The sequence below is a fragment of the Primulina huaijiensis genome, chromosome 18 (assembly GCF_012295235.1).
Source record: "Primulina huaijiensis isolate GDHJ02 chromosome 18, ASM1229523v2, whole genome shotgun sequence".
NCBI lineage: Eukaryota > Viridiplantae > Streptophyta > Magnoliopsida > Lamiales > Gesneriaceae > Primulina > Primulina huaijiensis.
Genome location: NC_133323.1, coordinates 4,734,177 through 4,759,871, shown reverse-complemented (window position 1 = coordinate 4,759,871; position 25,695 = coordinate 4,734,177). Strand labels below are relative to the sequence as shown.

At 32.6% G+C, this 25,695-nt stretch overlaps 4 protein-coding genes and 1 non-coding gene across 7 annotated transcripts; 2 read left to right on the top strand and 3 right to left on the bottom strand.

Moving 5' to 3' along the window:
* Positions 1–5,911: 5,911 nt before the first annotated feature.
* LOC140964723 (uncharacterized) lies at positions 5,912–7,456 on the bottom strand. Its single transcript, XM_073424619.1, has 2 exons — positions 7,191–7,456; positions 5,912–6,620 (listed from the first exon to the last, which is right to left on the bottom strand). Exons 1-2 carry the CDS (start codon positions 7,377–7,379, stop codon positions 6,087–6,089), a joined length of 723 nt encoding a protein of 240 aa, XP_073280720.1. The 5' UTR covers positions 7,380–7,456; the 3' UTR covers positions 5,912–6,086.
* Positions 7,457–13,484: 6,028 nt separating this feature from the next.
* On the top strand, positions 13,485–15,000 carry LOC140964470 (style cell-cycle inhibitor 1-B-like). The gene is made up of 4 exons (XM_073424294.1): positions 13,485–13,627; positions 13,722–13,826; positions 14,248–14,297; positions 14,458–15,000. Exons 1-4 carry the CDS (start codon positions 13,579–13,581, stop codon positions 14,689–14,691), a joined length of 438 nt encoding a protein of 145 aa, XP_073280395.1. The 5' UTR covers positions 13,485–13,578; the 3' UTR covers positions 14,692–15,000.
* A 434-nt stretch (positions 15,001–15,434) lies between these two features.
* LOC140964469 (putative pentatricopeptide repeat-containing protein At3g15130) lies at positions 15,435–18,951 on the top strand. The gene has a single exon (XM_073424293.1). It carries the CDS (start codon positions 15,922–15,924, stop codon positions 18,784–18,786), a length of 2,865 nt encoding a protein of 954 aa, XP_073280394.1. The 5' UTR covers positions 15,435–15,921; the 3' UTR covers positions 18,787–18,951.
* An 83-nt stretch (positions 18,952–19,034) lies between these two features.
* On the bottom strand, positions 19,035–19,108 carry TRNAT-AGU (transfer RNA threonine (anticodon AGU)). Its single transcript has one exon. It is a non-coding gene; the product is annotated as a tRNA-Thr (tRNA).
* Positions 19,109–20,640: 1,532 nt separating this feature from the next.
* LOC140965172 (peroxisomal 2,4-dienoyl-CoA reductase [(3E)-enoyl-CoA-producing]-like) lies at positions 20,641–23,899 on the bottom strand. Of its 3 annotated transcripts, none has more exons than XM_073425267.1 (6): positions 23,662–23,899; positions 23,139–23,298; positions 22,795–22,964; positions 22,497–22,719; positions 21,441–21,631; positions 20,641–20,945 (listed from the first exon to the last, which is right to left on the bottom strand). In XM_073425267.1, exons 1-5 carry the CDS (start codon positions 23,845–23,847, stop codon positions 21,477–21,479), a joined length of 894 nt encoding a protein of 297 aa, XP_073281368.1. In that variant the 5' UTR covers positions 23,848–23,899; the 3' UTR covers positions 20,641–20,945; positions 21,441–21,476. The 3 variants fall into 3 exon arrangements, with proteins under 3 accessions (XP_073281368.1, XP_073281369.1, XP_073281367.1); XM_073425268.1 differs by having other exon boundaries at positions 20,641–20,940; XM_073425266.1 differs by lacking the exon at positions 20,641–20,945 and having other exon boundaries at positions 21,221–21,631.
* Between the last annotated feature and the right edge of the window lie 1,796 nt (positions 23,900–25,695).

The following is a 25,695-nucleotide window of genomic DNA, read 5'->3' as shown; positions in this document are numbered from 1 at the left end:
TTGAATATATAATATTTTTATGAAAGTTGACATATATGATAATGATCTAAAAACTAACATTTTATCACATCCCATGAAAATAAATACTTCAAGTATATAATTGAATAATCCATTGATAGAGTAGCGACCAATCGACCGAAATCTTAATCAAGTGGGGGACATATTTTTACACAAATGGTTAACTTTGTATTATATGGAAAAAAAAGTGGTAGCATTTTCGTAGCTATTGGATTAATATTTAGGGCACTACTTATATGATATTATGAACAAATCCAACAATAGCATCATATTTTTCAGGATAGGGATAAAAACAACTTTATTAGCGGTTACAGTATTTGGTTAGTCTGATCAGTCCGATTATCCGAATGAAAAGATTCATCTTGCGTTGCGAAGCTAATACGATTTTCTATAAATCATATTCACAAGTTGAGCTCTTAATCGCATTTTAAGATGCTGAGAAATAACGATGAAACTACTAATTATGTACAAGCTGAAATCAATAAGACTGATTTCAGCAGACCTCATCAGTTTTGTTTACTCTAGCTAACGAGCCCAGCTAAATGATCAGTATAGTTGACGAGCCTAACTGCGGACTTCAAAATCAGTCAGGCTCATGAAAGCGTTCAGCAAGGTGGGAATTACGGTTTTAATGTCAGAAACTATCCAGAATCTTCTCAAACAGTTATATTCTTGTGTCTAACATGTGTGTGTGTATATTTGGAGCTTATAAATACAACATCTTGAATATCAAATATATGCTTTGGAAGAGGATTCAATACATGGGTAGCCTACATGAAGAATTAGCTAAAATGAAAGCAAACATAAGTACGATGATACGTTTGATATATACATAAACTGTAAAAATCATCACACACAATCAATCACTCATACATATACATGAGAGTTGAATTTCGAATTTTAGATAAGTGAGTTTTCACACAGACATTAAAGATTGTATATGTGGTATTGGCATAAGAGATGTTAAATATTATGCGGATTGTGAAGTTGCGTCCTACAATCGATATTGTGCTAAGAGTTTCAATTAAGCAAGAGATAATCATAAAGTTGAAATGAGTTTTTATAGGGAATTGCATAAATCAAATCCTTCTAGTGCATCATTCACAAGGAGAAGAAGGGATGACATGACGTATGAGTTATTAATCTCAGAACGTTCATAAACAAATTCGTGTTTATTTATGTGTCATATTTATTTATTATTCCTATTGTTTTTAAGATGCATTATTGAAGTATTTTATATATATTTCAAGTTCTAAAATATTGCATAACAAGTGTTTGATAAAAAAATTTCAACAAAAAACATTTTTACACATTTAACTTACACATCTTTTAAATATTTTACCAAAATATTTAATCAGGTCAACTCATCTCACGAACGTGTATATGACTCTCTCACATGAAAATTACTTGTAAAATTTTGATAGAGAAAATAATATATGATTATCTAAATATCTTTTTTTTTTTAGCAATAAAAATTTCACTATCCAATATATCAAAAACAACAGTAAAAAAGCTAATTCGACGGCAGAAGATTGTTATCTGATTGTATTATCTCAAATCATATAAACCTTTTAAATTTGATACATTTTTATAATAATATTTAAAATTTAAATATCTTCATTATATTATATCAATAATTATTCGTAATTATTTAAACCGACATTCACATATAATATCTGCGGATTTAAAACACAACAACTTAATCAAGTAACACAAATCGAGTAGAAAAACAAACACACACACAAAAATTTAGTTAGTACGTACTCCATAAAAATACAAGATGAGAGCATCGAAATACATAATCCCATATATTATTCGTCTTGTTTTTTTTTTTTTTTTTTTTTTTTAATGAAATGACAAGTTAAAGAAAAGACATTTGCGGGAACTATATCCATATGTCTGACAAATATAATAAGTGGGGTTTAATTGAATTTTACCATTGGTTTGATCTGAAATGGTAGGTGTAGTAATTTAAAGTGGAGGGGGTGTTAGATAAAAACATAAATTATGGAATTTATTGTCAGTTAGGTACATAATGTCTAGGTCGAATAAATGATCCTTGATTAGCTTCACCAAGGATGCAAAAGAATTTAATTGTCTTAAAAACTTTTGGTGGAGTCTGTTTTCAATCATTTAATACAAAGCCAGTGAGCTTTAATTCAAGAAATTAATCCAACATTGAATAACCTCAACTAGTAGTAGCATTCCTTCCTCACCACTTTACTTATCTTTATTATAAAAGAAAATGACAAAACTTCATTTTTTTAAATCGGAAATATAGGAATATCAGTCGATTGGATGTTTAAAAATTATCGTAGATCTTTCATAAGACGGTCTTACGGATATTTATTCGTGAGACGGATCAATCTGTCCATATTTACAATAAAAGTATTATATTTGACATAAAAAGTAATATTTTTTGTGAATGACCCGACCCATATAGAATATCAGTTTCATAAAATTGACCAATGAGACTAGGAGTTTTGGTGTAAAAATTTGGGTAAACATTTAGATATTACGAGTTGGTTTGGTACGGTTTGAGAAATAAATTTAGTTATATATATATATATATAGTTGATGAATTATACTAAAAATTTCAATGCTCTTTTAAAATATCTAAAAATATAAAAGTTTTCGTGATTAAACAAAATAAGCGATTTGAAATAAATATATTCAAACATCTAGCTTGTGATTTTATCTTACATTTAATAACATCTGTTAAGTCAGTCTCATCTCATTAATGCTCTGGATAGAAACATTTAATTTTTGAATATTATTTTAATTTGATAAAAAAATATTCTTTTGCATAATGATAAAAGATGATCTGGTAATTAATGTAGTAATATTAAAGTTTATGATTTTGTAGTAATTAATTTTTGCTGTCACGATATAATTTTTAAAAGACAATAATAACCCTACCAATATCAATTAAACCATTTTAATTTGATAAAAAATTTCATAAAATATATTTTAGGTTGTGCTTAGACTGATTGATTTAATTTAGATAGATAATATTTGATTTAAGCAAAGATTTGAGTTATGAATTTCAATTGAACTAATCTTCTGTGTATTGGAAACTCACCACAATTAATTAATATTGAAATTACATAATTTGATATATAGTTGATTTGAAATTCACTTAAATTGTGTTATCCTAGCAAGACAATGAATTTGAAACATATAAATCCAAACATAACCTTAAAAAATACGAACTAAACTAATTTAATGAAATGCGTTATAATAACTTGATTTAACCACAATTAAGACATTATTAAATTTTAATTAAATAACGGTGGGGGGACATCAAAGGGTGGTGACAATCATCTTAAAAAAAACATAAAATTAATAATTTTTGAAGTATGAACAAATTTTAAAAAAAAGTTTGAAATATAATTATATACTAGTAAAACTTCGTTCACACATGATTTGTGCATGTAAATTATTATTATTATTATTAATTTTATCTAAAATATAGTTTTATATTTATATATAATAAATTTTTATATGAAATATAAACAGATTAGAGTAATTTTTATTTAAACTTAACATTTGAATTTATTATGTTTTTAAATTCACTAATTTATTATTCTTTGTTTTTTTTGAAAAAAAAATATTTATGGAGAACGGATATTTCAGTCATACCTCNACCAAAAATCGAAAGACATAATACTAAGATAATTTCAAAAATAGTCACAATGTATCAAAATTGCAAAAAAAATAAAATAAAATTCTAGGACCGAGCTCTTGTCGCTTTACCAAAAGTTATAGCTGGTGGTAATGGTGCAACTCAAATCTTTTAAACCACACAGCAGCTCAAGAACCACGGTTTGATCGCTCTACCAAGCAGGGACAATTATTGCACCCAACAATCTCTCTCCCAATAATTGCACTCCTTGCAATCAATAGGAATCAAACCCGTGACTTTGGCTCTGATACCAATCGTAGGACCGAGTGTTTACCGCTTTACCAAAAGCTATAGCTTGTGGTAATGGTGCAACTCAAATCTTTTAAACCACACAACAGTTCAAGCACCACGGTTTGATCGCTCTACCAAGCAGAGACAATTATGCACCCAACAATCTCCCTCCCAAAAATTGCACTCATTGCAATCAATGATAATCGTACCCGTGACCTTGGCTCTGATACCAATTATAGGACCGAGCGCTTGCCGCTTTACCAAAAATTATAGCTGGTGGTAATGGTGCAACTCAAATCTTTTAAACCGCACAGCAGTTCAAGCACCACGATTCGATCGCTCTACCAAGCAGGGACAATTATTGCATCCAACAATCTTCCTCTCAATAATTGCACTTCTTGCAATCAATGAGAATCGAACCTGTGACCTTGGCTCTGATGCCAATTGTAGGACCGAATGTTTGCCGTTTTACGAAAAGTTATAGCTGGTAGTAATGGTGCAACTCAAATCTTTTAAACCGCACAGCAGCTCAAGCACCACGGTTCGATCGCTCTACCAAACAGGGACAATTATTGCACCCAACAAAAATAAATAAAGAATGTCCAAAATTACAATTTTCGCATAAATTTTAAGGAAAAATGGATGAAATTAATCTCATTAACTAGAGATCACGAAATATATGTGATATTATTAATAGGATTATCATGTACTTTTATGGATTATAAAAAATACAAAGCTACCATGTCGGCCAGTATTCCCTTATATAACATAGAAATCAACATTAAAAGAATCAGGTATCATAGTAAATATTATTGAAGAACTTAATGAGATTGTTCCATAAATAAGGAAATCAAAAGTAAAAGCAAAATAATAAATTATTTTTAAAAAAATGGAAATCCAACAAAGAAAGCACATTCAAGCAAAGCATTAATTCCAATTAAAGTTTTGGCAGTCGAGTGTGTATTTTGAAGATCCAAGTACATATATTGATATAATAAATAAAATTTGAAGTGGGTGTGAATTGATTCAGAGATGGTAGGAACAAAGAAATAATTCCCATTTATTATTTGTTCGGTGCAAATATCAAATGCAAGAGAGTAAATGCCGTAGTAAATTGCCTAGTCAAGCAACACGCAGCATTTAGTTAGTCCCTCTATTTGACAATGCTTTTATCTGCATTCTCTCCCATCATTCATTTTCTAATATTTGATTGAATATACTTGGTTTTATCAAAAATTATATGAGATGATTATTTTTAAAATCATATAACAGTTCAAATACAACAGTTCACTTGCTTCAGACATAGACAATTATTGCATCAAACAATCTCAATTTCAATAATTGCATTACTTGCAATTAATGAAAATCGAATCCGTGACCTCAGCTCTGATACCAATAATAAAACCAAGAGATTGTCGGTTTACCAAAAAAACTATATCAGATAACAGTGTAACTCAAATCTTTTGAATCATATAACAGATCAAGTCCAGGCAAAAACAATTAGTTGCAGTCAACACATTTATACCCTAAATAAATACATCCACCACATCACATAATTTAGCTAAAAACTTAGCTTGTGAGTTCAAAGTAACACACAAGAGACCAATTTCAAAAGGTTATTCCGTTCGAGCTAAAAAGTGACATGTTACAATTAGACATCAAACTCGAGATTTCATCACAAATTTAGAACCTTAAAATCAAACGGGCTATAAGTCATCGACAATTTCCAAATGGATGTGTATAAGTTAAATGACAACAAAAAAACCAAGAAAGAAAGAATTAAAAAAAATCTCGTCTTGACTAAATATATAATTCTCATTCGTTTTACCAATACTATAGTTAGTGATGACTATGACTATGACTATATATATGTTGCAACACAAACGTCAATATAAACCAAACAGAGACAACTATCGTCCCAACATAATCATTGTTAGAAGCTAAGAAACATGTTGAGACAAGATAGAGAAAAAGGGGAACAAAATATACGTAAATACGTATTCATCGTAGCTGTAATTTATGCTTATATACTGATGCAAAGAAGAAAAACCCGAATCGATAATAGTTTATACACCAATTCTGTAATTACCTTATAATTAATAATCTATCAATCTTTACAAAAAATCAGAACCAAGCATCTATCTTCAATATTTCAAATACACATGTTCAGGTCAATACGAGGTTTCTTGACAGCCACAGGCACTGGCACTTCACTGTTACATCGAGGGCACTTGGGATTACTTTTCGAGATCAACACATAAAGAAGACAGCCTGGGCAACCCGCAGCGAACGAGCCTGAAAATCTCTCCTCTTGATCAAAATCTCGGTTTTGGATCGAGGATGAAGAGTTCGAACATGGAGAACAAGATTTAGACATCGACATTGACATTGACATCGAACGCTTCCTGATCACTGTTTCTTTCTCGGCCCTCTCGAGTGCTGACTTCACTTTGTCGAGAGTGCATATGCTCGGGTAACTCGAAGATGAAGGAGATGTGGATGCCGACGAAACAAGCTTCAACTCTAAGGTCGATTCGTCGAAGAGGTTTAACGTCTGTTTTGACGTCGGAGGGAAGTTGAGGTCTTGAAACTTGGTGAGAGTTTTGCTACTGATTTGAGGCTTGTTTTCTGAATTCGAAGAGGACGAGTTTGATGAACTGCATCTTTGGAGATACACTTTTCCCGACTGCGCAAACAACACAGAACAATAAAGCAATACACACTATGATGAATTTTGCACATCAATTTGAATTAGAAACATCAAAATCACTTTAAATTATTAAACCAAATCAAATTTTGAAGAAAAAAAAGAGCCCAGTTGAAGGCATTAGGGGGAACAATGAATTGGATCGATATGTAGTTTCTAATTTATAAACCTCAATCATCCAAAGAATTAATGTAGTAATTGATATAAATTCATGAGAAACTTAAAAGGAAAAATAATTGATGATCAATAATCACCATGAATATTATAACCACAGCGCAATTAATTCATTAAATGCACACTAATTTTCTCATAAATAAATTAAAATGTAAATGGATATATGATTAACTGAACATAAATAAACAAGGTAAATGAAATCTTAAATACAGACAGAGAGGCGCTGAATCTTCAAAAAACATACCAAAATCAAACCCAGAAAAATCATCACAAAAAAACAAACCAAGGCTAAAAAAAATCCTTAAAAAACACAAGTGGGTTCTTTCTAGTCTGAAAAAAAAGATTAAAAATAATTTTCACATAAATGATTATTACCTTTAAATCGAGGCGTTTCTCCCAGCCACAGGGGACTTGTAAATCGAGGTCTAACTCCTTAGAATCGGGTGTACCGCACCCACCAAGCAAGTCCCGGGTGATCGGGGCCGTTGATTTCCCTGCCGAGGTTGACTCTTTCGTGTCGCCGGCGTTGATCATTGTGACCAGAGAACTGACATCAGCGGCCATCCCACGAAAGATTTTGTATTCTCCCAGTTTAACAGAGAGAGAGAGAGGCGAGATACTGAGTAATGGGTGAAGGAATAGTAAAGGTGGAACGGAGTGTGTGATATATATACACAAGTGAGGAAAAAAAGATGATTTTTGCAAATTACTACATTTCAATTAAATCAAATTAAATGGCAATAATGAAAGAATTGAATGTAATCTAGATTTATACGGGAAAATATTAATTTTCTGGAAGGGCATTAATTATTTTTTATTTTGGAGAAATATTGGTTCCATTAAAATACATTTCAAAAGTTTCATACTCTATTTTTCTTGAGTAGGTCTCTTGTAAGACGATCTCACGTATCTTTATCTGTGTGACATGTCAAACCTACCGATATTCACAATAAAAAGTAATACTCTTAGCATAAAAATTAATATTTTTTCATGAATGACTCAAATAAGATATATGTCTCACAAAATACGACCCGTGAGACCGTCTCACATAAATTTTTGTCATTTTTTTTATGTATTTAGATTTACTAATATATTACTTATATCACATTACAATTACAAATTTTTCTTTTTTTAGTTATGTTAATGGTAAATTTACATTTTAGTTATGTTATTATATGTATTTTTTTCATTTCAATCATTAAATTTTTATTTTTAGTTTTGTAACTCTTATATTTTTCAGTTTTGGTCGTTCAACTTGTACGCATTTTTTTCATTTTTCTCTTTCTTGACCGGAAGACACGATGGATTCGGATTAAAAAATATCCAAAAAAAAAAACAAGTTACATTTTTAAAATACAAATCCACAATCAACAAGATCGAAAATAAAAAACATGTAAATTACAAGACAAAAAATATAATTTTTTCTTACATTATATAGTGTGAATTATCTTTTCTCGTTATTTATTAAATGTTATATGAGAACGGAGTATAAGTGTCTTTCTTTAAATGTGTGTTATCAAATTTCATTCTTTGTCCGTTGATGTGAAACTTATGTGATCCAACGTAGTATTGATTGATATAATGTTATATCAACACTCTAGTTAAAATAAAAAAATTCAAAAAATTGAAAAATACATTATTATGACCGAAATTAACATAAAGATGAATTATTTATATATTTTATAAAAATAATAAATAAATAAATAAAACGTAGGAAAAATTTTATAAGAGGAGAATGTGGGTATTTACAAAGTGCATTAAATGAAAAAGAACAGCTAATTAATGCCACGCTCTCCATACAAAGACCCTTTGGCTTCCATAGATAACTAACTAATGACTGTTTTTAATTTTCTTCAAAAATTTGGTATCCCTCTGTGTGTCTGATTTATTGGCACATTCATTTCCTTTTGTTTTCAGTATTTATTGCTACTCGACTTTAGTTGGGAACTCTTGGCCCTTCTTGTCTCTGCATAAAAACTTTTCTGAGATTATATTATCGATATTTTATTCGAATCATCTATAAAAAAAAATTTTTATTATTTATTAGTATAATTATGAATATGATTAACATGTCTAATATATAAAAATTCTTGAGAACGTCACACAAAAAAACATAATATTTATGAACATGATTAACATATCTTATAGATAAAAAAATTTGAGACTGTTACACAGAACCGTATCTGTGTTGAATGAGGTCTGAAACGAAAAATGAAAAATGGACCCTCTTGTTGAAGTAATAAATATAAAATTCAATTTTCAAATAACAAATATAATAATAAATAATAAATATATCAAAACCAATATATTACATCAATAACAATTCAATAAATATTTAAAATAACTACATAAATATTACTCGTCCACTTTTTATGAACGAAAATATTTATCAAATTTATGTAATCCAATTGTAAGACCATTTCTTTCTCAATCGACAACATAGTTAGCCTATTTAGTCTATCTTGCGACATTGTTCATCGAAGATAATTATCGTAGAAATTACACTTTTAGTCTCTATAATTGTAGAAACTACAAAAGTTGCGCATAAAATTTATATAAAACTCATAATTCAATTATAACTCATTTAAAAATTTAAATCATACGATATGTGCTTAGTTATATATTTAATTAACATGATCTCTAAGCACATTATAGTGCCTATATCACAAGTAAATTTCATTTTCAGTAAGGATGTTTTAATAGAATAATCTACAAATATAAATATAAATGTGTATTTATAAAGAAGATTTGAAATTGAAATAAATCATAATTAATGAAGAAAATTACTTACCTTCAGGCTTAAAAGAAATAGAGGACCATAAACTTTATTTATATATATAAATTTGGGCCTCTTGTTAGGTCGGGCCCTGAAACAACCGCTTTGTTGGCCTCATAAAAGGTACGGCTCTTCTGTTACACAAGAAGCCTAATATGGCATTTAACATCTTAATCTCTTCAAATGACTTACCACCAAGCTATTTTCAACGTTATTATTTCAATTTTATCTTTTTAAATAATTCACAAGTATTAACATATTTGAATATTTATGTTATATATATTTAACAACAATTTAGCTTATGAGATATCTCATGGATATAATTGTTGACATAATAAATAAAGAATATTTTAAAATTTGGGGTTTCTACGTTAGCTAGTTATGTTTATTTCTTTTGCAATTTTTTTTTTATCTAAAATATAGTTTTATATTTATATACTAGTAAAACTTCACACATGATTTGCATGTGCATGTAAATTATTATTATTTTTTAATCTAGAATATAGTTTTATATTTATATATAAAAAATTAGAGTAATTTTTATTTAAATTTAACATTTGAATTTATTATGTTTTTAAATTCACTAATTTATTGTTCTTGGTTTTTTTTTTTCCAAAAATATTTACGGAGAATGGATATTTTAGAGGGAAAAAATTTGGTATGCCTGAGATACCAAAATAGTTACTATTCATAGATCAACTTTAATATTAGTAATACGTAAGTAATGTATTAGAGAAAATTGTATTTTTTTTCATGTATATTAGCCCCATTGTAATTTTGGTTATGTGTTGTCGAATATAAATCTTAGTCTATTATTTTTTTCTGCAATTTTAATCTGATTGGCGGCGAAATCATGTTGACGTGTGCAATGTCATATCAATGTTTTCGATAAACAATGCTTGAATTGCCAAAAAAAATTGCTTAGATAACCAAAATAACGGTTGCATATATGGTCTCACATCAATGTTCTCCGTGAAAAATTGCTAAAATGACTAAAAATTCAAAAATGTATGAATAAAGATGAAATCGGACAACAAAGATAACCAAAATTATAATTTTCCTTTGTAAATATACTCATAACTAACGTCAAACAATCTCACGAGTTGGGAGACATAATTTAAATACTATTTGTTAAATAAATCTCGGTAATGAAATTCAAACAATACATTCCTACCTCATATTGAGTGGGTCTCATGTGAGACGGATCCTAATCTGTGAGACGGGTCAACCCTATCCATATTCACAACAAAAAGTAATACTCTTAGCATAAAAAATAGTACTTTTTCATATATGACCCAAATAAGAGATCCGAATCACAAATACTATCCGTGAGACCGTCTCACACAAGTTTTTGCTCCTCATATTTAGCTTGAATTTGTTTGTATGACGATGACCTTTGAGGCCACGAGCTTAAAAAATTAGAAATATTTGACAATCTGTACTTGACTTTGTTAATTACACACATACCTAAATTTTGTCGACTTTCGTTCGAAATAGCTAGAAGCTAAGAAATTATCTTCCTAAGTTTGGAAATACAATAGTGCTTGTCTATAATTTCTCTTCCTAAGATATTCACGATGTTGAAATAATATATTGAAAAGTGGACTCTTTATGAAATCATTTTGTCGCCTCTGACGTATTTGACCTGGAGAGATAAATATGATTTGTGAAAAGATTTGAAAAACGAATTTCAAATGACATTCATCTCCGAATATTTGAAATTCACGTCAGTTTCTATTAAAAGTGTATAACAAATTTGAAAATAATCATCTCAAATTCATCAATTCAAATACAACTTTAGTTTTTCTTTCTAAATCGTAGCGTGTCTCCTCTCATTTGCCCTGTTTAGTCTATAATCATTTTTCTTTCAAATTATACCAAACTAAAACAACTTTCAACCACAATATTTTTGTTGCAATTATTGATCCCAAAAATCTAGAGTTTGGAAGCTCTATAGTCAAACAATATATTAAAAAATGGGCCTACAAATTGTAAAGGCAACGGAGCTTAAATTAAATAGCGTCTAATAAATCAGTGCAGTAAAAGAAGGTTTCCCTTTTGTTGACCGAAAACAGAGAGGTGAACTAATATTGGTTGAATGGGAGAAATTATGGCAGGAGTCCACCTGTGAACTACGTAGATGATATATATTTACGAATTGTATTTTGTTGGTTGATTCTTAAAATCTGTACTTGGGTCATTTTCAGGTCGAATGAATGCTACTTTCCTACTTTAACAGGGCGGTTCTCATATTTTTACCATTTTTTTAAACCAAATTTTTTTTTATGTAAGAAAGTATTCTTGTGATGATCAAAGATCCGAGCATTGGTATCATAAATGAAACACTTGTTTTGGATAAGTTCTGGTGCGTTGAATTGTATTGGAAATAACATGTTTTTGGGGCCTTTATTCGAGAGTCGAGTACCATAACTTGATTTCTTCGTTTTCAGCAGCATCGCGACGCTGTCTCGAACCCAGGAAGACAGACAAGGATGCCTTAGGAAGCAACCATGTGATACGAATCTGGTTCGAGGTAGTCAAACTCCTGAAATTTAGACAGAATAAGACCAAGAAAAACGACTTATTCGATTATTTTCGACTTTCTTTGTGCTGGACTTCGTCCCACCAGTCCATCACCATGCTCATAAGTGGAGAAATTATTTTTTAGTATCGACGTCGATCAGTGGTGACTGATGAGCATTCGGTTAAAACCAAACCGCACATTGAAGATCGACGTTTCTTTTATCCAAAAGGGGCAAAAGATTTGTGAAAATAAACAAGAAGCTTCAGCTAGAGGCTTAGGAGTCAAGCAGCTTGGAGTCTTAGCCCTTGGGGTAAAAGATTTGCTAGTATGGATGGGCTAACAATATGGCCCAATCGGACTACTGTACACAAATAAAATCTTGTGTGGTTCTTTTCTTGAATCTGGATTAGTTATTTGTTCCTTTTTACAAATTGAAATTGTGAGTTTCTTGTATACAGCACTGTATCTAACTTATTTGTTTATCAACTGTGTCGAGTTTATTGTTTATCTTGAATTTTTAAACCTCGAATTTACTTTCGTTGGTTGTTTTCAGAGAGCATTATTGATCATAAAAATATATTGGTGGACTTGATACCAACGACCCTAAATAATCATTCACTGCCAAATGAATAAAATATATGGAAATTGTTTGCCAAAGATTTTAACCTCTCTTGACCCAAAATAATCGACTTTATACATACTTCAAACAATTTCATCCAGCTAGGATTATTCCGGTTGTATGACTTATTTATTGTTATTGTTATTGAGAATTTTAAGTTACGTAAAATGTATTATTATAATATAAAAGTAAATTCAATGAGTTTTGAAATATATAATTACAAATTTCTCGTTATGTTTATTTAAAAAATATTCAAACAAATAATAAATTGATACAAATTTAAATTTTAATTAAATGAAGATTTCATTAAATATAACAATAACTTTTAGCAAAAATATATATTTGACATGAAAATTAATTTGAAAATGTAATTATACTCATCGAACCCCGGCATGATGCTTAACAAACAAGAATGGTATACATAAGTAAAAAAAATTATTTTTATTTTCATATATCTTAGAGGTTTCGACGAGTATCTTAATGAGTATCACATAAATATTTTCTAAATTTCAAATTAATTTTCATGACAAATATAATTTTGTTTACCAAAAATTTTCATTAGATTCAATAAATTTGCACTTAATAATTGCATATTAATAAAAATTGTAATTAAATAAAAATTATTTAATTTATCTTTTATATTTACCAATATAGTTATTTAAGATAACTAAATAAGAGATCCGTCTTATAAAAATACGATTTGTGAGACCGTCTCACACAAATTTTTTTTTATTAATTTATATATAATATACTAGTACGCTTGATTTAACCGGAAATTGGTCCAAATCCGATCAACATACTTCAATAACAAAACTAGGGTTCCGAGTATCAATCTGCTATAGCAATGGGTAAGATTAAAGACGATAACAAGGTCGATAGGTCTTCTCCACAAGGTATACAAGTTATTCTTAATTTGAATCATTTCTTTGTTTTTGGAATGATATGTATTTCTTTGTTGGATTGTGATATTTGTGGAGTTCTTGGCAGATGAATCGAAAATCAAAAGGCGAAGAACTAACGATGACGACGAGAAATACAGATCCAAGAAAAAACACAAATCTCATAAATCTTCTGAGCATCATTCGCGTAAAGGTGTGTTTTTGCTGTCCAATTTGATTTCTTCGCTTCAGATGCGGGAAAATGTATTTATTAGTCAGTATTTTTTAAAATAATTGCTGAATTTGCAAGCATATTTGAATTGGTTGGATGGAAATTTGGCGTATCCTGATGTAGTAATGTTAAGTCCTGGACGTCATTTGAACATTGTTCGACACCATTTATTTTAGTTTTAATTTATTCTTGTTCTCTGACTTTGATTTGCTAGTATATTTTGAGTGAACAGTTATCGTTCTGGTTTGTAAATTAGTTATTATTCTGGCTGAAAATGTTTCAATTCATTAATTTTACGTTGAAATAATATTTTGCAGAAGGATAATCTGCTCCAAAATTGAATTTTGTTTACTGCTTTTATCATGATTTTTCGGTTGATATTGACTGATCGGGGTTGATTCAGATAAGAAGTCTGGTAAGAAGCATAAAGATAAAAGCCGCAAGAAAGATTCAGTGAGTTTCTGTATTATTTGTCCATCACTGTTATAGTATAGACCATAGCCCGTGTCGAAAGACGATGGCTATCTTTGATTTAGTTGCTCGTCAACTTTCATGATCTTCTACTTGATTGTGCGAGTCACCATATATGATTATAATCTCATGATACTCACAGAAACTAAAGTTTCAAGAACTGTCCAATGAAGACTACTTCTCCAAAAACAATGAATTTTCGATGTGGCTAAAGAAAGAGAAGAATAAATATTTCTCAGATCTATCATCTGATTCTGCACGGAGCCTGTTTTCAGAGTTTGTGGCAGAATGGAATAACCAGGAACTTGAACCCCAATACTACGAGGGCGTCGTGACCGGACCACGGACATCGCATAAGTGGAACATTAAACGTTAGTGTAGGATTTTAAACTAAGGTACCCGAGGATTTTCCAACCCTGCGGAAACAGAGAAATAAATTGCTGTGTGGGTTACAAGTCTTACTCAGATTATAATACGCAAATGTTTTTTTTCTGCAACTGCTTCTGTACTCTGGGAAGAAGAGAAACATGGCCTGAGTGCGAATCTTGATGGCCACAAATATTCAGACCAATCTTTGTATCTATGATGCATGACATGCAAGAAGATGTTAATATTTATCTGTAGAATAACTGCGTTATTTTTTCTCGGGTGCAAAATCGCAGTTAAACAACCGGAGATTTTACGAGCCTGATGTTCCAATTTTTCATCATTGTTATTCTATGCAAGGGACCAAAATTTTGTATCTATGTCTCTCATACTCCGTGAGAAAGGTTCATACAAATCGTGGTATCACTTGTTGCTCATTTACTTTCAAATCTGATCAAGATTTTAATCAAAAGTACTTGGGAGGTTTAATTGCAAACTCATTTTCCTAGTGTTTTGTTGTAAAAACATGTTGACGAAAGTAGTTTTAAGCTCACCTTGAAAATTCAAAAAGGTGAAGATTAAAATCCATAGGTATTTAAAGACCTCATATTTTTTTTTAAAATTAATAATAAAATCTCTTGTAAATAAGGTAAATGAGTTTTTAAGAACATTGGAGGTAAAATATTATTAATTTTATATAGGTTATTTTAAAAAAATATATATATATGAGAGCAGTAAAATGCCATTTATGGATCATGCGGTGCCGTTTTGTTTACACAACTTGCTTGGTTTATATCAGCGATTGTCGACTGATTGGGCCTCATCTCTCCCGCCTACTTTTTTTTGGTCCGATTTCCTCTATAAATTCTCCAGTTCAAGTGATTCATTCTATTGATTACTGAAGAAGTAGTTTAGTACTGTTATTTACATTTATCGGTGTCCTAATTGATCATTTTTCCTTGATTTTATTGATTGTTTGCGTCTCTGTCAAATATTTCTGTGATCCGAGCTGGCCAGGTATTGCACGAACAAGCTGTCGGCTTTCAGTGTTGGGCCTTTATTCAAGTTCGAATATCCTGCTTCATCTAGCTTGCAACTTACTCAATGCCGAAGAGAACATACGAGTCATATTATTCAATTCCTTATAAATCACCCTTACCCAGAAATTTCGGGGTTTCTCCAAAGAGGGTTTTCGCAGATCAGCGAAGAAACTGTGGGAAAGTCTCTGCATTCAGTGTGCATGAAGGGATGGATTCATTTGAACATATTTCATTCAAACACGTTGATAAATATGTATTCAAGATTTGGGAATGTCAATTCTGCCAAACACGTGTTCGATAAAATGGCTGATAGAAATGAAGCTTCTTGGAATAATATGATTTCTGGGTACGTGAGAACTGGGTTTTTTCAAGATGCTGGTGGATTGTTTCTTGAGATGTGGGATCGAGGAGTTGAATTGAATGGATATGTTATTGCTAGCTTATTGACTGCGTTCAGTAGGTCTAAAAGTATGTTTATCGAAGGACTTCAGATTCATGGTTTGGTGTTGAAGAATGGTTTATTGTACGATGTTTTTGTGGCAACGTCAGTTTTGCATTTTTATGGTGGATTTGCTGTTGTTTCTGATGCTCAGTTACTCTTCGAAGAGATGCCTGATAGAAACGTGGTTTCTTGGACCTCTTTGATGGTTAATTTAGCAGACGATGGATTATTTTATGAGGTTGTTAACTTATATCAAAGAATGAGGCAAGCAGGAGTTGGTTGTAATCAGAACACATTTAGTACTGTTATCAGTTCATGTGGATCTTTTGATGATGAATTTTTGGTTCATCAAGTGCTTGGTCATGTTATCAAGACAGGTCTTGAGACTAATGTTTCTGTTGCCAATTCTCTTATGTCGACGTTTAGTAGTTTCGGCCAGATGGAAGTTGCTTGTTATATTTTTAATCACATTGATGGACGTGACATTATATCATGGAATTCAATACTGGCAGGTTTTGCACATAATTTGGTCTTTGAGGAGACACTTATATATTTTCACTTGATGCGCCTAAATCATGGTGAAATAAATGAAACCACGCTTTCCACAGTTTTATCCGCATGTGGCTCTGTTGACAAAATGAACTGGGGTAGAGGATTACATGGTTTAGTGTTGATGCTTGGATATGAAATGGATATTTGTATATCTAACACTCTTCTTACAATGTATTTTGAGAGTGGAGGATACAAAGATGCGGAACAATTGTTTCACGGGATGCCAGAGAAGGATTTGATATCTTGGAATTCCATGATGGCTGGCTATGTTTTGGGAAGCAAGTGTTTGGATGTTTTGAGAGTGTTGGGTATACTCCTACGTGAGAAAAAACTCATAAATTTTGTTACTTTTGCTAGTGCGCTATCTGCATGTGCAGATAAGGAATTTCTGTCTGAAGGGATGATAGTGCATGGACTTGTAACTGTATCTGGACTCCATGAGAATTTGGTAGTTGGTAACGCACTAATTTCCATGTATGGGAAAGGTGGCATGGCACACAAAGCTAAGGACATATTTGATAAGATGCCCGAGAAAGAGCTAGTTACTTGGAATGCCCTAATAGGTGGTTTTGCAGAAAATGGAGAGGCTGATGAGGCACTAATAGTTTTTAAATTAATGAGGGAGATGGATGTGCCTTCTAACTACATAACCCTGACAAATGTTCTTGGATCTTGTTATGATTCATGTCACCTTCTTAGGCAAGGAATGCCCTTGCATGCACATATTTTGTTGACTGGATTTGATTCAGATGAATATGTGAGGAACTCAATTATTTCCATGTATGCTTGTTGCGGAGATCTTGACTCAAGTAACTTGATATTTTATGCATTAGTCAATAGGACCCCTGCAACTTGGAATTCTTTGGTTGCCGCAAATGCTCAGCATGGCCAATGGGAGGAGGCTCTGAAACTACTTCTTGAGATGCAAAGAGCTGGAGTGAGTTTTGACCAGTTCAGTCTTTCTGCAGCCCTTGCCGCTTCTGCAAGTTTAGCTATCTTGGAGGATGGCCAACATCTCCATGGTTTAGCAATCAAACTTGGGTTTGGTCATCATCATTATGTCGGGAATGCTACTATGGATATGTATGGGAAATGTGGAGAAATTAATGATCTGTTGAAAATGCTTCCAGAGCCAGAAACTCGATCAAGATTATCTTGGAACATACTGATGTCTGCTTTTTCCAGGCATGGTCACTTCCTAAAAGCCATAGAAACCTTTCATGAAATGCTGGTGCACGGATCAAAGCCTGACCACGTCAGCTTTGTTGCAATTCTATCTGCATGTAGCCATGGTGGTCTAGTAGATGAGGGCCTTTCGTATTTTACTTCAATGACATCTGAGTTTGGTGTCTCGGCTGGTATAGAGCATTGTGTCTGTGTTGTCGATCTTCTCGGACGATCGGGAAAACTGGCTGAGGCAGAATCTTTTATCAAAGAGATGCCAGTCCCTCCTAATGACTTCATCTGGCGAAGTTTGTTGTCCGCCTGCAAAATCCATGGTAACTTGGAACTGGGAAAAAAAGCGGCACAACATCTTCTCGAGTCAAACTCTTCTGATGATTCTGCTTATGTTCTTTATTCAAATGTTTGCGCTACATCAGGAAAATGGCACGATGTTCAGGGAGTGCGAGTGAAAATGGAAACAGAAAATGTGAAAAAGAGGCCTGCCTGCAGCTGGCTTAACATCAGAAACAAAATAAGCTCATTTGGGGCAGGTGATCAATCCCACCCAGAATCTGGACAAATATATATTAAATTGGCACAGATGAAGAAAGAAATCAAGGCGGCAGGCTACGTTCCAGACACGAGCTATGCTTTGCATGACACTGATGAAGAACAGAAGGAGGACAACTTGTGGAAACACAGTGAGAGGCTGGCACTTGCATATGGTTTGATTAGTACACAAGAAGGTTCAACTCTTCGAATTTTCAAGAATCTTCGAGTTTGTGGTGATTGCCACTCCGTTTACAAATTTGTAAGCAGCATAGTCAGTAGGGAAATCATACTGAGGGACCCTTACCGGTTTCACCACTTTAGTGGTGGTAAATGTTCTTGCGGTGACTATTGGTAGCACTATGTTTACATAAAAGGCAATTGTCTTAATTTAATAAGCCGTCTGTAGTTTCAGAATATGATTTCCTTCAGGTATAACAGTTGTGAGGTACATTGCCACCATAAATCGATCCTTATCCGGGCTACTCAGATCCTACTTAATGAATTTTTTGGTTCCATTTTCCGCTGCTACGATTGTGCAGTTTTTGTTCCAATTTTACTGCTAAAAGTTTCTCACTGCAGAAAATACCAAAAAAAAAATCAATTTGCTCTCGTTGAGAGTCGAACTCAAGACCTCCCGCTTACTAAACGGGTGCTCTAACCAACTGAGCTACGAGAGCTTGTTGCATGTTTTCATATTTAACTTTAATTTTAAATCATAATCACTATAGCCTATTAAGGTTATTTTAAAGCTAAATCTTGTCTTGAATCAGAATTTTCAAGCAAAGGCTCGTGTGACTTGTCTACCCGAGCTTCTTACATTTTTTAAGAATACCTAGAATATACTAATGGACAGCCTATTAGCGGACAATTTTAGATAAAATATTAATAATTTTTTTTCCCCATTTCATCTTACTTGTTTGAGCATTTTTTACAAATGTAAAATTTTAAATGCATCACATCTCAACTTCAATTTTTATATTAATAAACTATAATAGTGTATTCCAAATACTCGGGGCCGATGATGTTGTAGATAGAGCATTCCCGAAGGCTTGTTGATGCCTAAGCCAGTTGAACTTTTTTGATAGGAATTCTTCAGCAGATACAAATTAATTTATCAAGCAAACTAATAAATATGTTATTAAATATTTGAAATTAGTAGTAGTACTATTTTATCGGTTTAATTTATATTCTTTCATTTTATGCTAGAATATAGGTGGGGAAATAGTGAAAAGAGTATAGTAATATTAGGGATGTCAAAAATTAACCCGACACTAAAAATACCGGTTAGGGTCGGGGTTTTAGATGCTATTGCTGGAAGGAATGCCAGAAAAGATAAGTGAATAAACTCTTTGAAAATCTTTTGTATATTCACTTTGGAAGTGTTGTGCATTGCTGCTGCATGCCTGGAACAAAAGTATGTTGGTTAAACATTGTAATCCAACCAGCACATTACCATTGTGCATAACTTGTGCCTGCAACATGCATCCTGATGTTACCGCAAAACTTTGCTGTTTCATATGACCTTTTTAGGTCACCATTAATTAACCTGTGCCTCCTACAATATTATGGACTAGGCATCACTGCTCAGTCACCATTAACCTTTTCCTCCTATCAACTTATGGATTACCATCTTAACATCATTCATTAACACTGGTCTCACCACCACAATATTTTTCACAGCTTCTTCAGCATTTCCTTGGCCACTGAGAGAATTAAATGCTTGAAGTGCTGACATAAAATTGTTTTCCATTGGAATCAAGGTGTGAAGTTTGCTGGTTTCTATGCTTTTCATCTTCCTTATTTTCCTTGTTGAGGAGAAAGAGAATCTTGTCCAGGAACCAGACTTTGTTCAATCAATAGCAGATGAACCCCTATATTTATTATTGATATTAAAATGATGAACTTAAATTTGGAAATGGTGTCTTCTAGTCCTGCAAGATATGTAATTAGTTCGCTGGGAGTAATAAGGTTTTTTTTATTTTATTTATTTTGGAGCTGTTTGTATCACATATGACCTTCGCTGTTTATTCTTTGAGAGATTGGAGTTAGACAATTACCATAACCTATATATTATAGGGCCTTTAATTAGTCCCACAAGGGGTATCAAAGTGCCACATGTTCGATTTTCATCAATTACAAGTTACTTCATAGGCTGATTGCCGAGGTAAGAAATGTCACCACAATCTTGCATATGTGACAATGATGAAACCAATTGTTCAAGCTGATTTAAAATATTTGATAGCTGCTGTCACCACCAGTATTCCCCAACTTCTGGTATAGAAACAAATATTTGATCTTAACAAAATCTCTAGCTTTCCACAGGGCACATAAAAAACGAAAGCTTCAAGTAGGTTATCTTGCTATCTGACAAATTTCGTTTCCTCGAATGGATTGTTCTCTTGCATGGTTTCTTGTAACAAATTATATTCCTTTCCGAATTTTGTCTTTTTATTCAACAGGATGGGCCAGTTCTTCACAATGATTGCCTCCGTTGTCAACCCCTTGATATCTATCCTGCGCCAATGCACAAATGTTAAACTATGTGGGGGAACTGAAAACAATTTTTGGGTGGAGTTAGATCTGCTAGCTTCTTGGGAAAAAGCTAATCAATAACCAGTTAGTACCAGTAGCTGCAAGAAATTGACAAAGGCACTGCATGGCAGAGACACAAGATTACCTGGTAGACTGGTCACATAATTTTCCAGCAGTCTGGGCTTTGCTTATGCACTTAAATTTTTTATAATTTATTTTGGATCTTGGAGTGCGATCATGGGTGAGTAATCCAAGTCTCGTGTAAAACTATTTCTCCATTATTTCTATAAAATTTCCTTGAGATCCATATACAACAAAATGGAGCTACTAAACATTTGTAATTACATAAATACATGCATCTAAAAGCGTATCGAACAAGATCAGTTTTCTTGATGATAAGATGAATATTATGACAAATTTGTTTATTGGGAAAGTTTTATTTGTGATGGTGATTTCACTGAATACAGATGGACTTACAAGTCCATAATTTATGGAGTACATTCATCAGCCAGTCTAAAGTTTGCTAGTAGGAAGCCCTGTTGGGGTAGCACGACTTCTTTTCTCCACAGTTCGAGAAAGTTGTTTAACAGCATCTTTGGAGAGATGGCGTGGTTTGCTTAACCACAGTCCTCCATCAACGGGCATTGTAGTTCCATTGATGTATTTTCCTGTGCATAGGTTATAAAATTGTTGGTTGATAAGTAAGGTATATCATCGGAATTGCAACAGCAACAGGAAAAAAAAACTAGAACATTTGTCGATGGAAAATAGATGACACAAGGAACTGGAGGAAAATTCTACATCATTACAATGAATCAGAGACTAAAGTTTGGAACTGAGTGATGACATTCTATATCGTCTTTATGTTTGTTCATAGTTGAGATTGGTTCAGACACCAAACCACCACAAGCTTTTTGCTTATTTTCACTGGAAATTCACAAAGATGTTGTTTAATGATTTACATGAACAATTCTAGAGACTAAACAATTCGTGTGTCTCTTTGCAAACCCATCCTTAGAAAGCGCCATCATATTCATTCGAAAACATGGGGTGTTTATGCGAGAAAGCAAAACAAAAGGTTATACAGACAAGCATCAAGAAATGGAAAATCATGCACCAATCGCACTTCTAGAAGATGAGAAATTTTATTGTTCATATAATTCAAGCATGGAAATGGCTTCAAGTCAAGGTTAAAAGAACTACTTGCCCGCAAATTATAGTACAGAAAAATAATATGAAACCATCCCATGATATCCCCCACTCCCCAGGAAAAAAATTTGGATAATGCTTCCAATGGATGTGTTAACCAAGTAATAAAATTTTAGATTTCTGACCAAAAATGATTCGAAAGCATACATATATCCATCATATGAAACAGATGGCCAAACAACAATATTAGCTGCATACAAAAGCAGAAGAGAACATCGCAATGCATTGTACAAAAATTGCAGAATCTGTTTCATTTCAATTAAGAGGCCATGTCTTGAAAAATTCATGTCAAATAGAATAAATATGAGTGATGACATTACTCACCAGCATCCGAGGCAAGATAGACAGCAGCCATGGCAATATCCCACTTCTCACCAACTTTATACAGAGGCATATAATCTCTGGCTTTGCTATTCATCTCTGGAGGAACAAGTTTACTCATTCCTGTAGTATCTCCAATGGGACCTGGTGCAATACCATTAACTCTAATATCATAGTCCGTCCCCCATTCAAGGGCTAAATTTCTTGTCAGGGCATCAATAGCTGCCTGGACAGAAAAATGGGGCAAAAAATTAATCAAGAACATCAAATTTCCAAATGGCAAGCATCAAATTTCACAAACCTTGGCTGCAGATACATGGAGTTGATACCAAGCTGCCGTGTAATGCAAAGTGGCGCTGATGTTTAGTATAAATCCTCCGTGCTCTGAACTTCTTCCAGGTCCACCTTTTTTCAGATACTTTAGTGCTTCGTGGCACATTGTGAATGTGCCAACCGAATCAATATCCATCACTACAGAATGTAAGTGCAATCACATAAGTTTACATCAGTTAAGAGAGTCAATATATTCTGAAGAGTAGCTACTTTAGTTGTTTTGCAGAATAGAACTATACTTCCAAAATTAGGTCAAATTTGAAATTTAGAAGTTACATTTTTCCGTCCTGAAACAGGGTTCCAAAATCTTACCTGTTTTAAAGCCATTAGGAGAGAGATCCTCAGCTGACACAAGAAAATTGCCAGCGGCTGCATTTACAAGAATATCGAGCTTCCCGAAACGCTTCACTGTCGCCTCCACGACTCTCTGCGCATCTTCTTGTTTCCGAACATCCCCTACAAGCCCAATCGCCTGAAGAAGAAGATAAAATAAAAATCGGACGACATCATTCAAAATAAAATTTTTAATCAGAGTAAATTAATGCTAATTTTTAACAAGGGACTCAAAATATTTCAAAATCTTACTCCCTAACACTAATAAAAACTCATCAAAGTACATCCTAACAACATCAAATTAAGTGAGAATTTCCACAAAAAAACGAAAACGAAAATGAAAATTCCGATAAATTTTCAGCAAGAGGCGAAAGTAATCATGATGATTGCATATATCACTGAAGAATCAACACATTCAGATACGCCCAAATGAATTAAGGGTAGAAAAACACGAGAATCTTAACAATCAAATTTTAAAACGGAAAAAAAGAGTAAGAATTACGGGGATGCCGAGGGATTGGAGGACCGAGACAGCGTCGTCTAAGACGTTCTTCCGGCGGCCCATGATGGCGATGGAAGCTCCATGCTTACCGAACTGGGCGGATATCTCGAACCCGATCCCCGACCCGCCTCCTGTCAGTAGAGCTACTTTGCCTATCAGTACATCCGCTCTGAATGGAGATTCCATTTTCGATTGTCTAATTGCTTACCCACCAACATTCAATGATTGCGTCGATTTATAGTTCGGGAAATTGGGCTTCAGTATCCAACCGTCAATTTTTTTTTATGTTTAGTCACTGTATATTTTTTTAGTACCACATTTTCACATAAAGTGTATCACATTTTGTATGACATAGTACCACAATTTTGTGGGTAGGAAGTGAATCCAAAAAAATATTTTGATTGTGGATTTTTTTACCAACTTCTACTTTATACTTCTCTTCAGACGGCTGACGAACACCGATTGCATTTTTTTATAAATGAAAATTGCATTTTTCATCTAATATATTCTTTTAATTGTGATTTTAATATTTATATAATCTAATTTCAGTTTTATTAATATATCTCCTGAGATTTTACAATTTTAATTTTTTTAATAAGAATGTAGATGTGATGTATGTTGTGAGCATTAGGGTCATGTTATAAAACAAACTAAAATTGCCAAAAAAAAAAAAACAAATGTAGCCGATTAAAACTGAAATTTGACAATATAGATGATAAAAATAATACAAAGAAACAAATATACATGACAAAAAATATAATTTTCCTTTCTTCTTTGCAAATACAAATTTACAAATTTTTTGTATCGAACTTACATAGAAATGTTAGGATTAAGATCAGTTAAAATACTTATATAGAGGTGAATAAACACGTGGTGCTCTAAGCCGGTGTCAGTAGCAAAGAGCTAATCTCGATATGCTGAATGCAGAATACAACTTTTTAATCGAAGTGCGGAAATACTCTCTTCAAATTTAATGAATCAAAACACATTTTTACTTAATAATATACAAACTTAATGTATATTTCTCAAATTTAATGCTTTATCTTTAATATTTTTATAATATTTATCTCAGTTCTACATGAAACAAACTCTCTTGATTCATACATTACATTTTAATCAACTTCAATATAGTAACACTAAATTTTTTATTCAGTTTGTTTACAAGTGAAACTCGAAAATCGGTTTTCTATTATAATTTATAAATAAATCAATTAATTGCAAGTTCTTCAACATTATCGTTATTTTGATTTTCTCATTCAATATCTGTCAAATCACCTTTTTTTATTTCTCTTAGGCTAATTTTATCATGACAAAAAAAAAATCAATAATAATTTTGTTTAATATAACTATATATATACTAGTATATCGATGCACGCTGTATATATTTCGGACTTGCATTACCCCAAAACACAGATTCGTACTGTGATTACTCGCTCATAAGAAGCTACTCACTCGTGATAGACTGCTGTTTCTAACTGACATATCTTGTGCTCTTTGTAATATTGCGGACGAATCTGTCCATCATCTCTTTTTCAGGTGTAGTATTTCAGGAGACATTTGGAAGGGGGTGCGTGACTGGCTAGGTATGGTTAAGTTCATGGGAACTCCTTCAGCGATTGTGCGTGCGTTCCGCAATACTTACAAAGGGAAGTCCACGTTATCTAGGATGAGAAGTGTTGGGCTGTGTGCTACCGTCTTCCATGTGTGGAATTTGAGAAATCGAGTCATATTTGACAACGAGAAACCGAATGTGGATGAGATCATTAGGAAGATTCAAATTCAAATTGAGTCCACGCTATCTTGTTCTGTCTGTCTGATTAATGTTTATCATTTGAGGACTCATCCACTTCCTGTGTGCAGCTATGCGATAAATGAAATTGCTGGCAGAAGCATCAGTATGCGAGACAAGAAGCAAGCTGTTCGTAGGTTTCTGTTTCAGGAGCGAAAATTGCGACACAATTTGTCACAAGTAAGGTTATTTATTCGGCAGATGCAAAAGCTTTTTCCGACACTGCACTTGTTTCACAGATTGTG